This window comes from Miniopterus schreibersii (genome assembly GCF_964146895.1).
Source record: "Miniopterus schreibersii genome assembly, chromosome: 6".
Lineage (NCBI taxonomy): Eukaryota > Metazoa > Chordata > Mammalia > Chiroptera > Miniopteridae > Miniopterus > Miniopterus schreibersii.
The window spans coordinates 13932621-13958033 of record NC_138107.1 but is presented as its reverse complement, the minus strand read 5'-3'; the positions used below and the strand labels follow the sequence as shown (position 1 = coordinate 13958033).

Genomic DNA, 25413 nt, shown 5'->3' with positions numbered 1-25413 from the left:
AGGGACTGGGAATACTCAAGAACGGGGAGCAGAATGGTCATTAATAGACAAATTAGTCCATAACAGTAAAATAGTTTTATTTTAAAATAGTCATTGATGTGAAAATTTCCCAAAGCTGGGAGTAACAGTCTAGAGCCAAGATTGGGAGGGGGGCCAGGCCTCACCTAGAGCCCAGCTTGAGGCCCCTGAGTCCCACCCTCTACTCCCTTCCAGAGGGAGGAAGGAAACTGCTGAGAGCCCTGAGTCAGCCTTCTCCCTCACCCAAGGGCATGCTGTGCCAGGCCCCGTGAAGGCAACAGCTTGTGCAGAGGATTTGGGGAGAGAGGGAAACAGATGGAAAATAGAAAGGTTAGTAGAAAATAGAAATTAGAGATTAATAATCCCAATGATACCCTCCCATCAAAAAACAAAACAAAGCAAACACCTCATGGCTCTGAAAGGAAGGTGGAGGGTGAACACTGATGTGAAAAGCTGGACACTGATGTGCTCAGCTTCCCAGAACAGCCCGATTTGGGCTGGACTGATCTGAAGAAAGGTCTTGAGCCCTGGCTGCATGTTACCTTTGGAGAATAAATATTTCAAGAAGAAAAGGGGGAAACCATGAGGCAAGCTGGTGCCAGTCAGCCAATGTGGCTGAAAGGCCTGGTGTGGCCCACCGCCTGACCCTCCCTGCACAGGGAACAGAGCTGTGCAGGCCTAGAGGGACACAAGTTCAAGGGCTTGGGCTGGGTAGGCGACAGTGAGCTGCAAGGATCAGGTCTCCTTGCAATCCCAGTGTAGCAGTGACAGGAAGGCAAGCAGGGGCCCTAGTTGAGCAGGTTGCCCTGCTCCTGGGCCTGGGTCAAGCTGTCCTTGCGGTGCAGGTGGTGCACCCCCATCCTCTTGGGGCTGCGCTGAGGGCGGCTGGAGCTGGGAAGTGCCCAGGTCCTGCCCTCAGTGTGGGAAGTGCCAGGCCCCTTCTCTGTGCCACTATCAATGGGCAGCAGGCTCTGTTGTTCTTCTTCGGGGCTGATGGGCAGGTTCAGCTCTTCCTCTTCTTCCTCCCTGGGAAGGTCAGAGTCAGGTTCTCTTGGCAGCAAAAGCCCACTCTCACTGGGTGGGGAAGAAGGGGCCTGAACCTCCTCATCTCTGTCAGTGGGGCTGAGAGCAAAATGGCGCTGCAGCTCAGGGAGTGCATCGTGTCCAAAGGCTGTTCGCTGGGCCACAGCGGCCGGTGGTGGAGTGCGGTCCACAAATGCCCGCTGCCAGCTGGCCAGCAGGTCCTCCTCAGAGCTGGCAGAGCTGGCTGCGGTGCTGAGTGTTGGGGCTGGGCTGGGCTGGTGATGGGGTGAGGCCTGGGCTGAGGCAGGGCTGCTGGGCACTGGGCTAGGTCGGACCCGCTCACTCCCCTCCTCCACCAGGCTCAGGGAAATGGCCTGGCGGGTAGCGTAAGTGCAGTTGGGCAGGGGGCTATTGCGGGGGATTCGCACCTTATCCTCAGAGAACTCTATTACCTTTCGGCCAGGATACAGAGGGTGTGGTGGAGACGGGGTGGGGTAGGGGCTCAGCTTCTCAAAGGCGGGCAGAGATACCTCCTCATCTGGGGAGCCCCCAGCAGTGCTCAAAGAGTGGCACTCCCCATTGGGTTGGGGAATGGGGCTGCCAGGGACTGGGGGACTGGCTAGGTCACCTGGGGCACCCCCACTCATGTCTACATGTACAAAGACATCCTCAGCCAAGGGGCGCCCAGCACTGCCTGACTGGGCTGAATTGAGCAGTAGAGACTCTGGCTTCTCCAACACCCGGGCAATGACTGAGGTGGGTACGACAGTCCCTGGTGCCAGGCTGGGGGCAGGGTCTGGGCTGGCAGCCTCTTGACCACTGTGCAGATGTTTCCGAACCATGTCCTGTAGCTCACAGGGCAGCTGGAGTAAAAGAGCAGGAAAAGGGAAGAGAGACATGAATGATCCCAACCTCAGATAGGCTGACTCATGGCAAAAGTCATGGTTACCACATGCAAGTACCACTGTGTGGTTGGCACTTTGCTGTCTCCTGTGCTTATAGCATGCCCAGGTATGTCCTCATTTCACAGATAAATTGAGGCTCAGTAGGGACAAAATAGCTTGAAGCCTTTAACACCAGGAAGATCTGAACCCAGAAGCGGTGCTGAGTTCCACATGCTCTCAAACCTCTCTCTCTTCGATCTTAGCAGTGTCATCTGCCCAAACCAGACATAAGTTTGAGGCTCTGTACTAACCAGCAGCCTTGGGAATGTTCCCATTCCTCCTTTAGGCCCCATCAACCTTGGGCCTGTGGATCTTGGGTCTAGAGTTTGCCCCTTGGAGTAAGGGTATCAGTTGGGCCTAATACTCTTGAAATATTTTTATGGCTGAAATATTCTTATGGCTGATAGCTCTGGCCACCCCTTCCTTCCTGCAGGGGATCCTGAAATTGGGTCGTCGTCTCCCCCCCCCCCCCCCCCCGTCTCTCCCAAAAACAACAACAGGGCCAGCCCTCAGCCCTAGTGATGAGCCCTTGACAGCATACAGGACACAAACCAGTGACAGAGTTGACTGGCTTGAGAGGAAACATGGAGGCCAAGGGAAGGCAAAGCAGTAAGGGGTAGTTAAAGGCAGGAGGATGGAGAGAGGTGTAGAAACTGGAGTTAGAGGCATCCTAAAAAGGCTGGACTGGCATTGGGGTGGGTTTTGTACTCACATCAGCAAATTTGTGGTTACGGAAGTGGGATTTGTTGCACTTAAGGAGCTGCACAGCCAGGTTGCAGTCCAGCCGGTACCGCTCCTGCACATACAGACATGGTTCAGAGTCCAGCCCTGCCCAAGGGCTGGGTCAGGACAAAGCCAGCCACAGGTGAGGAAGGCCCCGGAAGTACACATACATTGAGCTCCTCCAGCTTATTGATGGTGTTCTTGGCATCCAGCAGCTTGTTGGTCAGCTCTACAATCTCCCAGTCCAGTGTCTTCCTATCCATCTCAGCCTTCTTGATCTGAAGCACAAGACTTGGTGAACCCAGCCCACGTGCCGGCCAGCTTTTCCTCCCCCTCCCCTCCTCCCAGCCCAGAGACACAGGAAGCCACAAGTGCTAGGGCAGCCAAGGCACATGGAATAGACAGACGATGGACAGACAAAAGGAGACCAGACACTTCTCCTGTTCTCCAGGCTGACTGTGGAGCGGGGGTTTTCTGAGCACGACCTGCTGTCACCTGGGCCCAGCAGTGTAAGAGGCTGCCCATCCCTTGAGGGAACTCTACACACCAGGCAAGGGGCTGGTACCCAAGAGGTGATACTGTGCAAACCCAAGCACTGAAGCCTATGTATGTAGCTGTTTCCAGGACCAGGCTAGGAGGGAGGAGGAGGGAGGAGGCTAGGTGGCAGCTGGGGGAGCCTGTGAGATTATCTAGTTGAGCTGGGAGGGAGTGCAGGCTCAAAAGCAGCCTCTGATCTTCAGCTCATAGGCTGGATCTACAGCCCACTTCCCCCAAATGGCTTGGGCTTGCTGCCACTGCAGCCGAGAAGCTGTGAGTGTTCAGTGGTGACATCAATCAGTACCTCTGCTTGGGCCAAGAGCAGGCTCCCAGCTGTCCCCCAGGAAGGAGGCACTGACTACTGAACAGGCCTCACATAAGGAAGAGGACAGGAGTGGGCAGAGGGAAATGACTAGGGCCCCAGCAAGTCCAGATCTCAGCTGAGGAGGAGGCCAGGGCAAGGGAGAAAACACACAAACTCAGACGCAACTGCAAAAATCCAGCTGTGGCTAAGAGAGGCCTGAGAGGAGAGTGCAGCAGCAACGGTGGCAGCATGAGGGGAAGACGAGGAGAGAAGAGAAACAGTGTGAGCATTAAGACAGTCCTGACTTGCACAGCACGCTGCAGTCCCCTCCCCCACTACCCTCTCCCCCCTCCCCAAGCCCCAGGGCAGAATGGCATTCCCTTGGCAAGTCCTAGCCCCCTGCTAAGCTGTGAGCACAGTGCCAGCCAAACTGCCCTCCCAGACAGATTACCAGCGTCTGCAGCTTGTCCTCCAGCTCCTGGTTGGTCCTCTGGGAAGCTGTGTAGCTGTTCTGCAGCCTGTAGAATACAAGGCAGACTGCTGGGTCAAGGTCCTGTTCTTCAGGCCCTGCTCAGCGTCTCCAAAAGGGATGCTGGAAAAGTCGTTCTCCTCCCTGAACTTCAGTTTTCTCAGCAGAATCAGATGACCTCTGAGGCCTCTTCCAGCTAACCCCCAATGAATGGGGAGACGTGTGCATGTGTGTCCCAGTCCCTCATTCCCATACCTGCGGAACTTGTCCTTAAATTTGTCTAGCTCCTCGCGGCTCTGGCCCAGCTCCAGCTCTAGGCAGTCCTGCCCAATTTCCAGCTCACGCTCCAGGGCCTCAGTGCGCCTGGTGGCCAAGGCTAGGCGCCTGCGAAGCTCCTCATTCTCCTGCTGCAACAGCCTGGCAGAGGAGGGGCCAAGGGCAGAGAGGCATCAAAGAGAGAAGGGCCAGCCCTGGAGCCCCAGGCTGGTCAGGAAGGATGGAGTAGGGATGACATGAAGACAGGCAACTAGGGGCAGGGGACTCCTTAAGACTCAGCCCTGCTGGCCCTGAGACCACAGCCTGGCTTGGGGGGGAGGGGGGTAGAGGGGATAGTAGATGGTAGTCCACCCCTCCCCCACTGGAAAAGAATGAGAAGACAGAATTGGGCGGGGGTACAATTCTCAGTCTGTCTCTGGTTACAGCCCAAGCCAGCTGGCCATCAAGCCCCCAGCTTCAGTTTCCCCACTGCACAATCGGCCTGCTCCATTATTAATCTCCTAGAAATCCAGCCCAGCACTGCCCTCCTCTCCAGAGGCCTCACGTGGCTAACAGAAAGGGCTCCTGGGAGGCAGCTGGCACAGGAGAGCCAGGAGCTGGGAAGGGTTTGCTGGCAAGAGCAGGCCCTCAGAGCCATCCCCTCCTTGATTCTAGGCTCTCTTACAGCCCATGGAACAAACCTTTTTTTCCAAAGGAATATCCACATCAAGCCTCCTCCCAGAATCGCTAAAACACCCCACCCCAACTGAACATTTACCTCTACCTAATCCAAGGAAAAGCCCAACTATACCAAGAGCCTTGCCTGGAGCTAAGAGGGACAGAGTTGAAGCAGGGCAGGCTCTTGGGCAGCAGATACTCACTTCATCCTCTCGGCGTCAGTCAGGGACTCCTGGGCACAAAAGAACAGAAGCTTGAGGCTCAGATCTAGACTACTGGCTTCCTGCTTGGCCCACCCTCCAAAAAGCCCTGGAAAGAGCCATTTCTGAAGCCCAAAGACTCTCTCAGCAGAAGTGGGCTGCAGTAAGTGCCCTATAGAGATGGAGACAATCCAGTAACTCCCAGGAAAGCCTAGATCACTCTTCCCATGCCAACTAGAAGATTCAAGAACCCCTCTCAACCCTCACCCTTACACACAACAGCTCAAAGGCCTAGAGCCAATTGCAAGTAAGTCCTGGTACCCATGCTACCTCTCCCAGGGATAAAGAGAGCCTCTCTCAGCCATTCACTGGGATCCTATGAAACCTACAGGCAAGGCAGAGACCTTCCAGGGAAGTAAAGAAATCAGGCTGATATAGTAGGGCCCCGAGCTCTGACCATCAGGCAGAATCAGGCCCTTACAGAGGTTTGGGAGGAACAAGTGTGTGGACGAAGGAGAACCGCTGGGGTAATCCTGACTGAGGAGTGAAGTGTCTGGTTTTGCTTTTAACCTCCTACCCTAGCCTCCCCAAGTCCCTACATTGGTCATGGCCCAAGAGTCAGGGCTCAGCCAGACACAAATCAGAGCAGCCACGTGCTATGGCTAGAGGGAAATGTCACTCCAAACTGAACTGACTGCTTCAAAAACCAGTCAGGGTTAGGAAAATGTGGTGGGTGACCCAGACTATGGACTCTGGAGCCACTAGCACTTGGATTTGATCCGTTTCTACCACACAGTGGTTATATTAACCTGACTGAGCCCTAGTATCCTCATCTACAAAATTAGGGCGCCTAGCACAATACCTGGACTTTTTATTTACTGCTCTCCGAGCTGAAATGGGCAAGTCATGGCATCTCTGCCCTGAATCTGACTGAAGTGGCCATGGTACCCTGATGCTCAGCATTTGCTGACGCTCCCTCAAATTCTGTAATGCGCTCCATGCACTGCCACAGGGGGAAACCCAGCAGCAAGGAGAATAAACCACCGCAGCATTCGTTTCCTGCTGTTAGTGAGCTTAACGAGGGACAATAACTAATGGATTTCACAAATGTCAGCCAAACAAAGCAAAGCTGGAGGAAGGGCCGGACTTCTGGGGATAGTGAGGAACAGCTGGTCTGGTGGAAGTAGCTGGAGCACCGCCTCCCCACAGCCCCCAGAGGGGCCGCAGGTTAAACAACTCTCTCCATTAGTGGAGGACAGAGCCCCAGCCTCCAGCAGGTTACGACCTCCCGGTCTGGTGGGTTCCCTCTTGCAGAAAGAACAACTGCATGTGTGGGGCCATTTCTACAGAGCTACCAAGACTCTGGGGCTCCCTGACATGTGTACATGTGCTCCTGGCTGGCTTCTATGAGCCTACACTGTCCCCACCAGCAATGCCATACTCTCACCCAACTCGGGCGGGTGAAGTCAATCAGACACCCAGCCTCAGAGGCCTGCCTCTGCCAGCCAGGGTGGGGGTACCGGTCTTGCTGACCTCCTGCTCAAGCTGAGATCCAGGAACTTCCAGCCGCAACTCCCGATGCTCGGGTGGTGCCTTACGGTAGGGTTTCTTAGCAGGGGCTGCACTGGTCATTCTGGGAGGTGAGGGCTCCTCGACCTGCTGAGGAGAAGCAAGGAAGGAGGAGACTCAGAAAGGAGAGAAAGTGGCCTCTGGACTGAGGGAAAAGGATGGTAAAAGGGGACATATGTAGGAGCCACCAGGCAGGCAGGCAGGCTTGGGCATTGCTGGGGTCACTAGAAGGGCTGGATTCTGGAATGTCAGTGCCCAAGGAGTCAGGAAAGTGCTGAAGGGGGGCATGGGTCCAATAGGAACACAGAGGTGGGAAAGGCAGAACCTAGGGCCTGGGCACTAGAAAGAGTATGCTCTGCCCAAGGAGTGAGTAGAGAGTCTGAAGGCAGCCTACTAGTCTCCTTTGGGGGCTCAGAAGGAGACCTGGAAGGGAAAACTGCTCTCTATACATCAGCTTCCTCGACTCTAAACTGGGGTGAGAATAGCACCAATTTCCTAGGGTTATTGTGAAGATTATATAAAGCACTAAGAATAGTACCTGACACTTAGGAAATGGTCATTAAATGTTAGCTTAAAAAATATAACTGGCCCGGTTGGGCGTGGCTCAGCGGTTGAGCGTTGACCTAGGATCCAGGCGATCAGGGTTCGATTCCCGGTCAGGGCACATGCCCGGGTTGTGGGCTAGGCAGCCGATCAATGACTCTCTCATCATTGATGTTTCTATCTCTCTCTCCCTCTCCTCTCTCTGAAATCAATAAAGATATATTTAAAAAATATATATATATATAACTGGCCCGGTTGGGCGTGGCTCAGCGGTTGAGTGTCGACCTAGGATCCAGGCAATCAGGGTTCGATTCCCGGTCAGGGCACATGCCCGGGTTGTGGGCTAGGCAGCCGATCAATGACTCTCTCATCACTGATGTTTCTATCTCTCTCTCTCTCTCCCTCTTCTTTCCTCTCTCTGAAATCAATAAAGATATTTAAATTTATATATATATAACTGTAACTGTAAAGTAAGGGTTTGAGGATAATCACCCAACCCAGGCTCCTCAGTGGGGGTCTCTGAGCTTGAGAGAGCCCTGAAGGCCAAGCCCCACTGGCCTCCACCACTCTCCTTTCACCAGCCCCCCAACAAGAGGGGCCACCTGCTGGCCCCCTCACCAGCCAGCCTCCCCAGAAGAGAGTCGCATGGGGGGTGCAGGCCTCACAGGGACATACCGTCTGTTTGTCAGCAGCTCACTCTGTTCCGCTGTCCAGGAGTTAGCCCTCGGCTCTCCGCATCCCACGGCCCCTCCACTTCCTCTAGCCAAAAGCTCCTGAAACCAGAGAAGGGAAGAAAGGGGAAACCAGGTGTCAGCCACCTGTCTGTCAGTGCCACAGGCCACCCTGCCCAGTCTAGGACCTGGAAGGCCCCCCCCTCCCCCAGGGAGAGTCAGCCACAAAACCATGGGACAGGGGGTTAGAGGGGGAAGCGGTAGAGGTGTGAGAGGACTAGAAGCACTGAGCTCCTGCCTTTTCCATGAATAATGTCACATGTGTCTGTGTATGTGTTCATGGTCTCAGCTTACCCACATGCCCAATTCTGAAACAGGTCTGGTCCTGTCTTGTCCCTATCCTACCCCACATCTGTCCTGTTCATCTCCCAGGCCTCTCAGAGTCTGGAAACTAGTAAGAGGTTTGGAGAACATGGGTTACACAAGAGAATACCAGGAAAAAGCCTAGAAAAGATGCAAGATGATGCTAGAAAGAAAGCTCCTAGCAGTTTCCAGGAGCCCAAAGACTACCTCTGTATACAATGGTGGTAAACAGACTTTGTGATGAGGAGGGGTAGGTACAGGAGAGAAAATCTAAAAAGGCAGCAGTTTAGAGCAATGATGATTCTCAAACAGGGTGACTTTGGTCCCCCCTCTCTCCCTTCTCAGATATCTATCTGGCAAATGTCTGAAGACATATCTGGTTATCACAATAGGAGTGGGTGCTATTGGCATCTAGTGGGTAGAGGCCAGGGCTGCTGCTAAACATCCTGCGATGCACAGGACGCCCCCTCAAGAAAGAATTATCAGCACAGTGTTGACAGTGCCACGGTTGAGAAACCCTGGTGTAGAAAACCCAAGCCCAGGGAGCTGAGACATGGGAGTTTCAGACTCAGTGATGCTTCTGACACCCTGTGTGGCTCTTGCTCACTAGGTAAGCCTTTCTCATCTGCCCTAGGGGGCTGGACTGCGTAACCTATGTGGTTCCCTCCAGGTTCTCAGGGTTCAGAGCTCTGCCCCCACCTGTAATAAACTAGACCGCAGCAGGGGGGCAGCAGCCACCACAGGGACCAATGGAGGCAGTAACCTTAGGTGGCCTCCTGGGCATAAACAACCTTCCTGCTGCCTTCCACCTAAACAGAGCTGGGGGCTGAAGGAAGCCTTGTGGGCTAAAGCGTGTGCTCCTGCTGTTGGGACATGCCCTGGCCATGACTCCTGTCACATTTCAACAGGGCCTGAGGCAGGAAGAACGGTGAGGGTGTAGGGAGGGTGGGGAAGCAGGAGTGGCCTCCCTCTTCTGTCTGAACAGCCTGGTCTCTGGCTTGGGGTTCTGGAGGAGCTGGGGTGTGACAGCAGGCACGAGCCGCCAACCTCCACCCCTTTGATGGTGAAGCAGAACGTGTCCCCACAGGGCATAAGCAGCATGCTGTGTCAAGCTGACTCTCTGCACAGGAATCCGGGCGGGCCTGAAAGGACAGTACATTCCTAGGGTGTGGGGAGCAAACAAGTCACCCCTACAGGTTCCCCAGGGCTACCCCTTCAGAGGGCTCCAGGGTGAGCACTTTTATGGCCTGGGGAAGAGGCCCAGAAAACCCAAACCAGCCTGGGTACCTGGGTTCTGATACACAGGGTGTATAAGTAGAGGGGTGTATTTGAGTTGGAAAAGTGGGTAGAGCCAGAGACACAGAAGTAAGCATTACATGTGGCCAAAGAGATTCTATAAAAGCCAGGGGAGGCTCCTGTGCTGGCCTTTGCCTTCTCCCCTTCTCTATAGAGAATCCAGGCCCCTGCTCTCATGTGATCCCCAGTCAGCTGGGTAGCCCCTTTGTCCCTGCAGGCCCCTTTGTGTACCCTCCTCTATTTTCAGCTGCTTCTTTTCTTCCCTACCCTATTCCTGCCAATGCCCACACTGTCCTCTAGGCTCCAGGACATGTGTATGGGCAGTGGACAGGGAGGACACTGACTGCTCAGGTATCTGGTAATTCTACCTGTAAGGAGAGTGGCCTCACTCCACGCTCCACAGCTCTCACTCTAATTGCCACAGATCCTACAGCTATCCTGCCTTGTCCTGACCTCAAGTCCCCACTCCCCAGCCCCAGAGCACATATTCCCAGGCCTTCCACAGCCAGATAGTCTGGTGTGCTGAGGGGGCAGACAGCGTGGATGTGGGTGGCAGTGAGATGGGGAGTAAATGCAGACACGGACTCTCTGGGGTAAATGGTGGGGAGATGGAATGGTTCTCTCCCCCAGCCAGAGCCTACTCTTTTCACGCATGTCACAGGGAGGGGAACCACTCTCAACTAGGGAAGCAGAAGGCCATGCCCACTAAGGGGACAGCCCACCAGGGAGCCTGCAGTGTCCCCAGCACAAGTCCACAAGGGAAAGTCTGTGCCACTACCTGCCCTCTGTCCATAAATACCAGTGCATGTCAGAGCCTTGCTCCGACTCCTGAGATCTGCTAAGTGCCCCAGATACAGCCTATAGGGGCCCACAATGCCAGCACTGAACAGGAACACAGTGGGCCTGGCAGGCCGCTGTCCTTGACTAGAAGCGCTCCAGGGAAGGACAGGCCCAGGGGGAAAACAATGCCAGGTAGAGTGGAGAACAGAACAGGAAGCAGCTGGACACCAGGCCCAGAGGCTGGGGAAAGAAAGGCAAGCTGAAAAGCAGCAGAGCAGACCCTCCAGGAAGTCCAGCTACCAGGTACAGCCTCCACTGGCCACATCTCCACCAAGAGGTTCCCAGGTGGCCTTGTAGTATTTCAGCCCAAGGAAGACTCCAACCCTGCATGGAGAAAAGGAGGCCTCCAGGGAAAGCAGCTGGCAGTTCAGAATGGGCCATGGGCCATGATGAGCAAGCAAGCAAGCCTTTAGGGCCTCCTGGTGCCCAGCTCTGGAAAATGGTCCTCTGGGAGGTCTAGAAATTGCCAGGGAAGAATCTCACTCCAAACTACCGGAGCTTCAAGGAATGGGGCAGATGACTAAGGATGTGGAGCTACCAGATCACATGCTGGGTTTTACTGCAAGTACAGCTGTGCTCTGAAAGAAAGGCTGAGGCGTACAATAAAACCTCTGGCTGACCCAGTTTGGTCTGAGGCTCCTTGGGCTGGACCTGCAGGCACTGTAGAGGGAGACACCCAGAGCAGCAGTAAACCCTCCCCATCTCAGGGAGGTTAGGTGAGAAGAAAAGGCAGCTCTCTTCACCCCTCGCTGCCCCCCACCAACCCGCCCCCTCCTTCCTCTTCTGCATAGTATTCATTCTTCGCTTACTCAAAATCAGGAGGAGAGACTCAACCCCATATCTGCTGGGGTGGAGGGGGGGTGGTGATAGCTTCCTAATTGCCATGTTGCAATCTGCCAGTCGGTGCAGGCCGCCTGTTGCCGCCTGCCCTGTATTAAATACCTTCTCCCTGATTACAGCCCATGGGGCATGATTAGCTGCCTCCAGAGAACAAAGTCTGCTTTCATTAGAAATGGGACTCTCACGCACAGTGAACCTACACTGTGACCCTGAACAGCTGAGCAGCGAGTGTAGACAGAGACAGATATAAGGAGAAATGTGTGTCAGAAGTTGGGTGAGCAGTATCCTTTAATCAAAGGACAAAAAATTTGCCAAGCGTTACTCTAACCAGGAGATGGAACTCATATCTGCTCCTTTTTTGTGGATATGAAGTATGGGAATGTGACCAGGGGCTTCCACTGTGGTCAGGGATCACTGCTGCTGGAGATGGAGCAGGATAGAGAGAAAACTTTTCAGAATCCTGATTTTCTCCAAACCACTATCCTTACTCCTACTCCCAGCAGACACCCACAGGAGGCAACAGCAAGTTCACGTTCAAGAGCCAAGGACACCCGCTCACTTCCTTCTGCCATCCTTTCTATGGGATTCCCCAAGGACCAGGGCAAAGTCAAAGACGCAGGAGAGGAAAGGAGGTCCAAGCACCCCTCTGAGGGCTCAGAGGCCACCCCTTCAACACTGGCCCAGCAGAGGGAGAATGGATTAAATCCAAAATGGGTGTGGCTATTTGGCTTTTCAAACTTCTGCCTTCCCCCATCAGATGTCTTCTCCAGCTTCCAAGTTCTGCCCTACAACTTTACTGCCAGGTTCAGCTGCCCTGCCCTAGAAAGATGGACTGCCACCCCCGCTCTCCACATCACCCATGCTCTCTTCAGGAAATTACAGCCCCAACAGTTTATCTGGGCTCAGACTACTTACGAACCAATGATACACCTTTCTGCTCACAGATGTCACTGAATCAAGCAAGTGGGACACTTTGAGAGGTCAATGAACCCAACGTTCTCAATTATGAAGAGCCCACACATCACCACCAAAATCATTAGGGCTCTTCTTCATAACCCACCCAAGAAAAGTCAAATGGAAGTCAGGAATCACTGCTGTTATTAAAATGAAAGGAAAACCAGCCCTTCAGAATATGCCAGCTGTGCTGTGTACTGCCTTAATTCCCTTGGAACCTGGCAAGATATAAATAAGAGAAATAAATACAAGCCCTTCCTAAAGCTCCTACTCAACTGCTAAAACATGCATGTCTGATGACACAGGAACTAGCGCTACCTCTGTGGGAACTGTCCTCAGCTAAAAGCTAACTGTCCTGCCCTGGCCAGTGCTGCTCAGTGGTTAGAGTGTCGGCCCATGCTCTGAAAGGCTGCAGGTTCAATCCTCAGCCCCAGTGGTAAGGGTTCGTGCGCGAGGTGACAAGTGGATGTTTCTCTCTCTCTCCCTCCCTCCTACTCTCTCTAGACAATCAATGGAAAAAATATCCTTGAGTGAGGATTTAAATAAATAAAATAAAAGCTAACTGTTCTCAGTTGTATGTAGAGTCTGAACTCTACAAGCCTAGTGGAAGCTGCACCACAAGCCCCTAAAATCCAGGCTATGACTCCAGCTGAGGCAGAGAGACACAAACCAGCCCTATAACCAGGTGACTGGGCAGGGGTCCCCACTACCATTAATATGGCCCCTCTCCACCTGGACTGTCAGTGAACAGCAAAATAGTCCTCCAGCACAGTGAGCAGATCCTACCAGAACTCTTGGGGCTCAGCCTTCCCCACACTGACCCCCGGGTGGGTGCCCCTCCTGAGTGCCACCAGCCCCCAGTTTCCGGCATGCAGCTGTTCCTGAGATACATGAGCAAAGCCCTCAGCAATCCTGGGCGCGTGGCGGGCAAGCAGCCAGCAGCTCATGGGGTGGGGCCTGGGAAGGCTCTTCTCTGGGCTGGTGACTAGGCTGGAAGATGCCAGTCTGTGACCAGACCAGCCCTGCTGCCCCTCTGACAGCCATGCCTGCCACCCCTCTGGGCAAGTACAATCTCTCCCTCTTGGGACAAGCTGCCTGCGGCCCTGCCCTGGCTTTATGCCTGCTCTAAGCAGAACAGACTGACAGGTTTTTAATAGCCAAAATGGGTGGGTAGTATTCTGCCACAGAGTAATCCTGAGGACTCAGAACTAAAGCTGGTGACCTCGAGTGCTCACCTGGCTCCCCACCTGAGCAAATAACTCAAGTCTATCACCTGACCTCATCCAAGCAAACACTAGACAGGAACAAAGGGGTTGACAACTACTGATGCTGATCCAAGCAAACCAAACCCTCCCCTCATAAAGAGAGGGCAAAAAATCCCCAAGATCATAAGCAGCACTTGGCAGTAGTCCCCATGCCCTCTCCTAAGTTGGAAGAGCAAAGTGAGGGGTGGTCCTGAACTAAGCCTCTCCTCCAGTCTCCTTTGGCTTTCCTGGCAGAGCCAAGCCACAAACCTCTCCAGCTTTCTAACTCAGGGTCTCTAAATGTCTCAGTAGCACCTACCAGTTCTCACATTTACACACTCCCACCCCATGCCAGTGGACCGCCCACTCACTGCCTTTTCCCTCCCAGCCCAAGGGTAAAGAATAATTTGAGGGCCTCATTTCCCTCTCCAGCCTACCCCATACTGCACAGCCTCCAGAGGCTGGAGACAGAGTTTGTCTGAAGGGTTACCTGTGCACAACACCAGGGAGCTCCAAGCAATCAGCCTTCCTGTTATCTCCAGAACCCCCTTCTCCTTTCCAAGCCTAGAGGGAGAAGGGAGTGTGGCAGGAGCTTCTCCATGGCAGGCCGAGCACCAGCCTCCCAATCTGAGGCCACAGCCTCTCCTAGGCCCACTGTGGAATCGAAAGCAAGTCCTGCTCCCTTGGGCTATGGCACCCTTCTCAGCTCTTCTCGGCTAAAGTCCACCTAAATAAAGTTCCAGCCCTGGAAGGCAGTGGGGGGCCAAACTCCACCCACTCCACCTCCCAGAGTGACAGTCACCAATGGGAGTTACATCTCAGATGGGTACCTGGTTCTGGGCTCCAGCTTTCAGTTAAAGTAGATTCACTCTTCTGCCCAGGGAATTTCCCACAACTAATCCAAGGTTTTCCTCAACCTCCCCAACCCCAAGGAGAACTTTGCAGCTAACCCTAAATTATTATCCTGGGGTAAGAATAACGGAGACACCATTCAATCTTCCCTCTTGAAAAAGGGAGGATACTACTCTGTCTAAAAGAAAATCTCCATCTGTCTTTGAGGCAGGAAAAGAAACAGCATGCTAACTGAGGGACATTCTCAAACTCCATGGTGCTAAAGGCATATTAAACAGAAACTGACCCAATTCTGTTTTTAAGAAAGATCTGGGAGGCATGGTACAGACTAAGGGGAGGCCAAGTCCCACAGCAGGCTGGCAGATGGGCAGGTGTCCATGCCTAGGAAACCCTCCTCTCCTGGCCGTGAAGGGGGCACATCCCCACCCAAAGCAAGGAGACTGGGAAGATGGAGGGAAGCCAGTAATAAGGACCAGAGAGCAGAGGAGATGGCATGAAGTAAGCTAGGGGCAGAAGGTAGCCAGACTGCGGGAGGGAGAGAGGACACAGGCACTGCTGGTGGCATTCCCAGGGTAGGTTAGCTGGCCCAGGTCAGACTCACAGGGTTAGTGTCTTCTCCCCAGCCAGCCAGCTCTCCTGGTTAGCACAGTTAGCGAAAGACTCATGGCAGACACCCTCCAGGCACTCCATATAAACAGACAGCTTGGTTTGTGAGCAGCCCAACTCCCAACTCCGGAGCTGCAAAGAGAGAACAGAAGGAATGCCAAGCTGCAGATGCCTAGGGTAGACACTGCAGCTCCTGACAGGGAAGGCGCCTCTGGACTCAGTACCAACACTCAGGGAATTTCTCCCACCCAGAAATCATGCCAGGCAAGGTATAGCACTCCCCTGCCACCCAGTGAGTCCAGCTCACTGACCCCATGTAACAAGGCTCTCTGGTTGGTTGATCAACAGAGAGTTCAGCTGTTGTGGAAAGGTAGCTGCTACCAGTGGGGGGCAGCTCCTTTCTCGCCTATTCCCCGAACACTAATGCCAGGCTACACCAGAGCCCTGAAAGCTGGGTTGTAAAAACAAAGCCACCCACAGATGCAGCTGCCACCCATCCCACGCCTGTACTAGCAGAGTCCACCCACCATCTCCCACAGGCTCTGAGGAAAGGGGCTGGGAGAGAACTGGCCCTGGGATCAGACACTGCAACAAGAGCTGCATCGAAGGCACAGTACAATGGGGCAGTGTGTGACCCAGCCCAGCACTGGGCCAATCAAGGGAAGGGGCAGCACACTGGTACCTCTGAGTTTCTGAAAGGGCCAGGGGAGTGGCTCTTCCCAGGGAGCTGGCCCCAGAGAAACCCACAGAGCAAGGATAAAGGCTACACTATAGCCAGGCTCCCCAGACTCCAACAGGGACTAGTCCAGCCCTCAGAATGAGCAATGACCAGAAAGGCCGGCATTCCCATCACAGCAAGCCCAGGAAACAGCAGAAAACACTTTCCCAAAGCCTCCAGGACCACCCTAAGGAAAGTGACATGCCCTGGATTACAGATCTCAAGGCAAATGCAGCCACAACAGTGGAACCCCAGAGACCCCACAAGAAGCTTTCCTATCCTGGGGCAGTAGGATAGGAAAGCTTCAGCAATTAGCAAATACTGCTCATGCTTAAAAGAGAAAGGCAACACGCTGTCAGGGGAAAAAACAGGGAGGGATTCTCCCTTCTGCCTGGATAGCCTTGCAGATGATAAGATGACTTGGGGTAGAAAGGGGAGAACAGTGACCACCCTGGCCCCACATATGGGCCTGGCCCTTCTCCCAAGCCAAGGTTAATGATTAACACAGGTAGGAAAAAGCCTCCAATAGGCTTCCAGTTGCCTACTCAGTGGGTTCCCCATATTGCTGTGATAACAGCCCAGAGCTCAAAAGGCCAAGGCCTGACTGTGGAGGGTGAGATAACCATCTAGAAGAGAAGGAATTCTTCCTGTGGCCTCTGACCTCTTCCCTGGACTGATAAGGAAGCACAGCCAAGCTCTGGCCAGTGCTGCTCAATGGTGAGAGCTTGGCCGGTGAACTGCAGGGTAGCAGGCTCGATTCCTGGTCAGAGCACATGCCGGGGTTGCAGGCTCAATCCTGATCCCCAGTCGGGGGTGTGCAGGAGCCAGCCAATCAATGACGACTCTCTCATCATTGTTGTTTCTTTCTCTCTCTCTTTCTCTCTCTCTCTCCCCCTTCCTCTCTCTGAAATCAATAAAGATACATTTTTTTAAAAAATCAAAAGGACAATATCCTCAGATGAGGATTAACAACAACAAAAAAGCAAGCATGGCCATGAACAGGCCACCTTCAGAATCCTCACCCACAATAATAAGAATAAGAATAATAAAAAACACCAGCTGGGTCTGGTTTGTTTTCAAAAGGTAGAGCAGCAAGTGACCTGGCTAATACAAGGTTGAAACCAGGTACTTTCTCTTTACTAAAACAGAGGTTGAAAAATCAGGTCATTTTACTTCCCTCCCAGCCAAAGATTATCGATAGAGGACTGAAGGGGAAAAACGGGCGTAAGATGGAGTGTTGATGCCCACATCAGGCTTATATCCATCCTGACTCCCACTCCAGGGCACTCCTGCCGTACAATTTCAGCTCAGAATAAAAATCAATCCCTTCGAGATAGCCAGGGGGCCACTCTGGCTGGAACCTGTAGTAAAGCCTCTCCGCCCTCCCGAGGAGGGAGCCCCAGGGGAACCCCCAAGCTGGGAAGGAGGCTACAACCAGGCTCATCAAAGGTTCCAACAGGGACTACTCGACCCTGGGTAACTTGTTAGGTGAATAGAGCAAACTGAAGAATAGTATGTATTGTTAATGAGTTCTGTTTATTATTATTATTATTTGTTGTTAATCCTCACCTGAGGATATTTTTCCATTGCTTTTCAGAGACAGTGGAAGAGAGAGAGGGAGGGGGAGAGAAACACTGATGTCGAGAGACACATCGACTGGTTGCCTCCTGCACGCGCCCCCAGTCCGGGCGGGGAGCAAACCCACAATCCAGGTACCTACCCTTGACCAGGAATCAAACCCACGACCCTTCGGTTTGTGGGCCAACACTCTAACACTGAGCAACACCAGCCAGGGTGAGTTTTATTTTATAAGTAATACCTTATTAGAAATGTCTAGAAGGACACAAAATGATTAGAAAGATACATGATAAATAGTTAACAGTTGTTAAAACCGTTAGATAGTTCCCTATTTGGGGGGGGAAAGGGTTTAGAAAGGGGCATGGGGGGGTGGTGTCTTTTTACTTTTTATTTTGTGTATTTTTCTGTATGGTTGGTATTTTATACAAGGACTTATGTTTATGATAAAAACATACAATTCCTAGACAAAGAGTCAAAAGCCCTCCATCTGCACTTGCCTTTACTGTTCTGGAAGAGCTTTCCCTTCCATGATATGTCCTTGAATCCTTGTAGCCTAATGAGGCCCACAGAACAGGTGGAGTTCTCCCATTTTGAAGTGACAGAGAGGACAAGTAACTTGCTCAAGACCATAGACTGGGAAAGAACCTTCTGTTTCCAATTCCAGTCAAAGCATGGAAAGCTGTCTTCTCTAGGGAGCCACAGAAAAGCCATGATAATTCTGTCATGTCCTTTATGGATTCCACATGCCACTGAGAGTACAGCTGCCACTTCTGAGATAGTAACTAACAAAGAAGAGGTCCCACTCTTCTACTCATGGCCAGTCCTGCTGGTTCACCCAGTCTCCTCTCAAATCTGCTTAACATACAATGTAGCTTATCACTCCTGCCAAGATGCCATCAGTGAAGGCATGTCACGCTGCAATGTGCACCCCCAAACCAAGAGACAAGGAGTAACGCCCAGGGAAAAATCCTTCACTCCCCTTAGCTATTGGTTTCATCCTTGTGATTATCTAGGCATTAACAAGGTTGCAGCAAGTCCTGGATGTGAGCTTGGAGCACACCTAGATAGGACTAGTGATACAACAAGAAAAGCAAGGAGGTTACAGGGGCACTAAAAGAAGCTTAATGAATAACAAAGAGGATGCCAGCAGCCAAAGACCTTTTATAAGATGCTAATTCAGCAAAAAAATATGTGGTGTTTCACCTCCTCTTTTAACCCTGTCCTGCTGGCTTGGGGAAATAAAAAGGCTGAAAGGGGAGAGGCGGAAGCCAAACACCTGAAAGATCATTTAACCACATTAACTCAACCCTAAAAAATAATTAGTAATGCTATTAATACTATCACTTTTGTTTATGCAGGACTTTCCTTCCTACACATTCAGAAGGTTTTGCCAGATAGATCCTATTTGCTCCAGTCTCCCTGAGGAAGGACTGGGTGGGGTCACAGTAGCCAGGAGAGCTCAACACCGACTATGTAGGGCCTAAGTGCCTTCAGTAAAAGACCGTTGCCCTCAGCAGCTTAAGAGATAGAAGACTGGGTCCCTAGTTGGGGGGAGACAGATTAATAGTCACTTGTATTAGAGTACAGTGTGTGCTTTGAGGGCACCAGGAGAGGTACCTGACTGGGGCAGGGGTTTAAGGACCAGACAAGAAGGCTGCCCTCCTGAGGATTCAGACATATCTTCCTCATCTGATTATAAACTCCCACTGGGGTACCACCTGGCATTATACAATTAAGAGGTCTAGACTTCTGGAAATAACTTCCTTTGGTGTCTGCTAGGAACTGGTGTCCTAAGAACTACCCCGCATCAACTACACTAAAAATAAAAAGGCAGCCCGGCCGGGAGTGGCTCAGCGGTTGAGCATCAACCTAGGATCCAGGCAATCGGGGTTCGATTCCCAGTCAGGGCACATGCCCGGGTTGCGGGCTCAATCTCCAATGACTCTCTCATCATTGATGTTTCTATCTCTCTCTCTCCCTCTCCTTTCCTCTCTCTGAAATCAATAAAGATATATTTTAAAAAATAAATAAATAAATAAATAAAAAAAAAATAAATAAAAATAAAAAGGCAAAGAAAGGACAGCAACTCTCTCAGCTACCAGCCCCATTCCTGAGGAGTATCTGAGTTAAACCGGTTCTGTGGCACAAGATCATCAAAGCCCTACGAAAACTAGGCCCAAAAAGTCTGGCTTCCTCAACACCTAGATGTGTTCACCACACTTCACCCAACACTTCAATTCATAAAACACCAGGAGAAAAAAAATAACATCAGGGGACGTGGATCCTCAAACACACCATCCAGTCATCCACAGCCTTAACTATATTACAAATCCACCATCTACCTGCCCCCGCCTGTATCCACCAAAGTCACCACCAATCTCGAATGCATGTCATGACTTGTCAAAGGAGTCATTACAACACAAGCATGTGGAGAAGCATTAACAATCTTTTTTTGCACAGTCTACTCACTGACAATGTCCCCAACCTCACCTTCTTTATTGCTTCATCACAAGAAAGAAGACTCAATTTTACTCCCACCTCAAAAACGTTCCTGGCTACCTGGCAGAAAGCAAAAGACTTATTCTAGCTTGAATAAAACAAAGCCTTCCTTATACATTGAGTTTTTCAAAATGGAATTTGTTCATTCAACAAAATTTACTGAGTATCTTTCATATGCCAGGCACTGTGCTATATGATGTAAACTCATTACCTCTAATGCTCAATATTCCTGCATGAAAGATAATGCCATTCTCACATTATAAGGTACAAGACCAAGGATTCTACTGGCTAAGCAACTTGCCCAAAGTCCCACAGCTGATAAGTGGCAGAGTCTGGATTTAAACCAGGTCTGCCTAGCTCCAAAATCAGACTCTATCACACTGCTCACCCACTCCCAATTCTCCACATACCCCCACCCTCCCAGTCTCCCCCATCCGACCACCCCTACCCTGTGATCAGGGAGAGTCACTCCTCTACAGGGGGTCAGCTCAGTGAAAGAGATGAACGAGTAAACAGAGAACTCACCATACAAGGTAAGTGCCAGAAAAGAAGTTCAAACACAGGGCTGTGGGGGCCAAGAGGGGGAAAGGAAAGCAGGAAAGTCTTCTCATTGGTGGTGACAGAGGAGCTGGTCTTAGGGGATGAGCAGAGTTTCAGCCACATGGTGAGTATTATGGAGAGAGTACAGTGCACAAGCAAAGAATAAAGTAAATGGATGGCCAGCCACAACAGGTTCAGGCGAGGCAAGAAATTTAGGAGCAATGAAGAACAGGACAGATGAAGTGGAGCGGCAGCAACTCAGGCTAGAGGTTTGGGTTTGGGCCAGAGTGTAGAGAACCTTTTCGCATGTCTAGCCAAAGAGTATGGACTTTATCCTAAAATGGGGGAACCCATGGCATTTCTAAGGAAAGAGAGATCATGTGTGTTTTCATAGGAAAATAATTTCAGCAGAGAAGATAGACTAGAGTTGGGAGAGACTACCCATCACGTTTCATTCATTCTGCATGCACCACAGCATTATAAAGCACCTACTCTGCACCCTGCACTATCCTAAACAAGAGAATACAATAATAAGATACAGCCCCTCTTCTCAGGGCACTTACAGTCTTATAAGAATCAGACAAGTAAACAGGCAACTGCAATACAGGATATGTATTAGAAGCACAGAAGAAGGGCACTAAGAGGGAGTGAGGTCCCAAAGGAAGTGACATTTAAACTAAGATGTGAAGGACAAAAAGGAAAGGGAGGAGGAGGAATGTATCCCCGGCAGCAGGACCAACACTTGCAGATGCCCAGGAGCTAGAATGAGGTAAGGTCAGAGCGCTGTTAAGAGACTGAATCCAGGTAAGAAATGAAGGCCTGGTTTACCTAGAGGTCCTTGGCACTCAAAATGAGGTGTTAAGGATGTAAAAGTATTATATTCAAAGATAATACATGAATAAGGGGTGTTATGAGAAGAAACTGACTTAGACATCTAAAAGAAAACAGTAAAGGGGAGAATCAACTCAAAAATCCATCCGACTTCACCCTGCAGTTTAATCATTTGCTAAAATGTGACTCGAATCCAAGTCTGAGGATTTCTATCTACCAAAACACTAAGATGTACTCGATGGCGATAACACGTTTCAGCATGCTGCCTGCAACACAAGATAAAGTACACTATCCTGATACATGGCTCCTAAGTTAATGGAGGAAGGGAGCAGAGACTGACAAATCACGTGTGCCACGACAAATAGAAATTTCATCACAGGGCTGGGTAGGAATTCCCAGGGAAAGCCCTAATTCCTAAACCCCCAATTCCCTGAAATCTGGTTAGACACCAGGCGCGTGCCTACTCTGATGGCAGGGTGGAAAGTCATTTACTGAAGAAAAAGATGGGCCCTGAGGGTGACTTAATTAGACAGGACATGACTCAGAAGGAGAAGAAGAGTGAGTTTTAAACACAGGGCAAAGGAAAGCCAGTCTATCAAACCTTGGGCACACCTGTGCCTCAAGGCTGCACAGAGGCCTTCTACCTGGCTAAAGGTAAAAAGACTGAGCACTGAGCCAGGGTCCTCCTCAGTAAAACAAGCCTTAGCAGAAGCACATTTGTTTTCCATTTTCCTCTTAAGCTAGGGGGTGGGAGGGAACTGTTTAAAATGCCATGTGTTTTTTTTTCTGTGTTGTTTGCTACTTGCTATTTTTAAAAGAAAGATGCATCCAGACTGTCCATGAATTTAACACTATGGCTACTTCAACTGCTCATGTCAGTAATCAAAGTCAGAAATGAGCCTTATATTTACATGTACATTAATATACAAACACACATACACACATTCCTTTAAGCCATGCTTATAGTGGATCCTAATGTCAGTCTGCTCATCCAACCCAGGCCCAAGGTTTTCCAAAGGCCAAGTTGAATCATGAAGAGAGAGTCCAGATTTGGCTAACATGGCACAGAGGGCTCTGTCACCAAGGTCCCAGCACCAGTTATTACTTCTGAGAGGAAGGAGAGAGCTGTGATGAAGAGCTCAGCTCCTAAAACATTTTTTAAATAATCAAAAAATTTTACTGCAATGTGAGTATACATCTAACCATTATGGTAAACAAAGAGATACAAATTACCACTAGTTATATTTAAAAGTTAACTTTATACTAAATCCAAAAAAAAAGTCTCAGTTGCCAAAGCCAGATTTCCTGGGATCAAATCCCAGATCTGCCACGTATGAGCTCAGTAACCTTGAGCAAATTACTTAACCACTCTGCACCTCTATTTACTCATCTGTAAAATGGGGATAATAGCAGTATCTATTTCATACAGTTATTATAAAAATTACTTAATACATTTAAAGCACTCACAACAGTGCCAGGCACATAAAATGTGCTTGATAAACACTATTAGTATTATCATCACTCAACCGCAAAGAAGATAATTCTACAGAATCAAAGCTTCAGCAGGAAATCATTGGCATTTTAACAACAATTTTATTTATTTAAATGTTTTTATTGATTTGAGAGAAACATTGATCAGCTGCCTCCTGCATGCCCACTACTGGAGATTGAGCCTGAAACCTGGGCATGTGTCCTGACCAGTAATCTGGCTTTGGTAACTGAGCCTTTTTTTAAATGTCATCCCTGACCAGGAATTGAAACAGCAACCTCTTGGTGCATGGGACAATGCTCAACAAACTGAGCCACACCAGCCAGGGCTTAACATCACTTTAAATTGTTCAAAAAGCTGTACTTCATCTCTCTAACATCAGAATAGCAGCCCGAACCAGTACAGGTCCTCCACAGACTCCAGGTTCCATCATGAAGCAGAAATTAGTGCTGAGATCTGACTAGCATTGTAACAACAAATACATATTGAGGGTCAGGTGCTGTTCTAAATGCATTTGTGTATTAACTTATTTAATCCTCACAACAGCCCTATGAGATATACTTACCAAACCATTTGATTGAAGAAAAAGCTGAGGCACAGAGAGCTATGTAATTTTTAAAGGTTACACAGCTACAAATGGCAAAGCCAGGATATGAACTAAACAGTCTGGCTCCAGAGTCAGTACTCTTAACCTGTATGTGCACTCACCACACAGCCCTTGCTGCTTGCTGATGACAATTTCCAAGGGTGCATCCACAAATTGTCCTCAGAAAGAAAAGGTTCCTAACCTTCTAATGGAGTCACAGCTAAATAGCATCAGTGCTTCAGGTACCTGAAGATACTGAAGCTGGCCTAGGAACAGTGATTTGGGTTGGTCTGGAGTCAAACTCCTTTTGGGGGATGGGAGCAGAAAGCTCAGGAGATGGTTAATGAGGTGTCCTAGATCAAACCAGACCTCCTAGTCCGGTCATGAAGCAGATGTCAGCCCTGAAACAGGCTTCAGTAGGAAGCTTACTCCCAACTCTGGCTTGGGATTAACCATAGGGCATCAAAGCAAGTGAGGGCCATATTCACTGCTTTCTGTGGCTCCAGACCCCTTTCTTTTTCTTCAATCCCAAGTCCACTATCTCTAAAGCCATGCTTAGTTTGGCTAATAAACTGATTTTTTAAAATGTGGTTTGATGGAGAGAACACAAAGAGAAGCAAGTTACCAGAAGAGAAAGGGCAAGTTCCATAATCCTTTCCCTCCATCACAACACTGGTCCAGGCTGTAAAGCAGTTCTCAAATATCAGGGGTCTCAGAGAGTTATGTAATAAACATTCCCAGAGCTTTACACCAGTCAGCTTGACCTCTTACCATAAACTGATCTGGATTCTTCTCCCTAATTCCAACCTGCCTTTCCTCTTCCTCTGACCTGATCTACCACCAAATCCACACCCCCAAGATACTAATGAGCCCTTACCAAAAGAAAAGATCAAAAGAAGTAGAAATGCTGCAAGAGTGAACTCAGGAGTTGGTGACAGCAGGTACCTAAATGGTAGTGAACACCATAAATTTGTTTTCTCATGACTCCCCACCATCTGTCACCCACAAATCTCCACTTCAGGCAGGATGCCAAACTGAAGATGTGATGGGAAGACTGAAGAAGATACAGTGAACATGTAAGAAAATGCTTGTGACAGGGATGTGTTAAAATATTTTCAGCCTGATCTCTAGGCCCTTGCCCATCCACGTTTGCGTGCACGGATGAAGGCACACAAGGTTCAATTCTACATCTGACTCTAAAACCAGCATGCAATCCAAGCAGAACACTAATCTAGGGACCACAGGCAAAGGGCAACTTCTATAGAACAGCGCCCTCCTCAGATTAAATGATTCTCAGCATCATTCGGAGTCCATGCATCCTGCTTCGGGGGAGCATGCCAGCCTGTCACCGGAGGCCACCTTACCCGCTCTGGGGTTGGGGTTGGGCAAGTCGCTACCTCTTCTTCTTCCAAGGAGGCACTGTGATTCTTCCAGTCCCTGGGGCCCCTGAGTCTTCAGCTGAAATTGGGGCAGATGCCTCTATAGAAACTGTGGAAAGGCTGATCTAAGTCTGGAAGGGTCATTTGACTTCAGTTCCTTCCTTACCCAAGCTGCCCAGCATCCTCCAGGTTTCTGGTTCCCTTTCCCCACTATGCTCCTCTCCCACCGGCCTGGTACAGTCGGACCTCGGCCACAAGCTCCAGGTTTCTTTACTCTCCGGTTAAAAATTCCCCTCCAATTGGTGACTGCACACCTACTTCTGGCTCCTCCGCCCTGGACCCCTCCCCCAGGGCTGCCATTGGATCCTCTCTTCCTACCCAATCTCCCTCTTTTTTTTTCTCTCTGCCTCCAACCTTCCACCATTCCATTTCCTCTTCTTAGCTCCCGCGCTAGTCCCTCCTCCGCCCTACTCCATGCTAGTGTTCCCACGACCCTCCCCTGAACTCCAGACTCTCGGCCCAACTACTCCAATCCCACAACAAACTTTCTTCCGCGACCCGCTGCCTTCAAGCCGCCATCTTCTCGCGGGGCAGGCCGGGAGTGGCCACGGCTTTGGGAATCCCCACGCACTGGGCGCAGTGCGTCACCGGGGGCGTGGCGATGGGCGTGGCCTCGGGCCGGGCACCGGTTTAAGCGCAAAGATAGGGATCTCCAAAGAGCCGCCCTTGGAGGCCCCGCCGCTGGAGAAGGAAGGAGTGGGAGTAGGGCAATAGCGGAAAGGATGGGGAAAGATTCTGGTATTTAAAAAAAAAAAAAATGGACAAAACAGCACAAAAATTTGGTGGGAGAGTCTTAGCAGTGGT

General features: G+C 50.6%; 1 protein-coding gene across 11 annotated transcripts; it reads right to left on the bottom strand.

Annotated features, from left to right (window-relative positions):
* Positions 1–38: 38 nt before the first annotated feature.
* TJAP1 (tight junction associated protein 1) lies at positions 39–25167 on the bottom strand. 11 transcript variants are annotated; one of them, XM_081140624.1, is made up of 12 exons: positions 25095–25139; positions 24535–24658; positions 14925–15061; positions 7939–8036; positions 6685–6810; positions 5155–5183; positions 4274–4435; positions 4001–4067; positions 3736–3765; positions 2879–2986; positions 2698–2781; positions 55–1904 (listed from the first exon to the last, which is right to left on the bottom strand). In XM_081140624.1, the coding sequence occupies exons 5-12, from the start codon at positions 6781–6783 to the stop codon at positions 807–809; spliced, it is 1677 nt and encodes a 558-aa protein (XP_080996750.1). In that variant the 5' UTR covers positions 6784–6810; positions 7939–8036; positions 14925–15061; positions 24535–24658; positions 25095–25139; the 3' UTR covers positions 55–806. The 11 variants fall into 11 exon arrangements, with proteins under 11 accessions (XP_080996751.1, XP_080996750.1, XP_080996754.1 ...); XM_081140628.1 differs by lacking the exon at positions 3736–3765 and adding an exon at positions 13962–14035 and having other exon boundaries at positions 61–1904; XM_081140630.1 differs by lacking the exon at positions 3736–3765 and having other exon boundaries at positions 61–1904; positions 24535–24628; positions 25095–25167.
* Between the last annotated feature and the right edge of the window lie 246 nt (positions 25168–25413).

What these genes read in the sequence shown, in the direction of transcription:
- TJAP1 (XM_081140624.1), bottom strand. Translation starts at nt 6,783, where the DNA reads ATGACCAGTGCAGCCCCTGCTAAGAAACCCTACCGTAAGGCACCACCC. An exon ending in AGGACAAGCTGCAGACGCTG is followed by an intron (nt 3,766 to 4,000) that starts GTAATCTGTCTG and finishes CTCTCCTCTCAG; the next exon opens with GCCTCTCTTAGCCACAGCTG. An exon ending in GCCACAGCTGGATTTTTGCA is followed by an intron (nt 2,987 to 3,735) that starts GTTGCGTCTGAG and finishes CTTGTGCTTCAG; the next exon opens with ATCAAGAAGGCTGAGATGGA.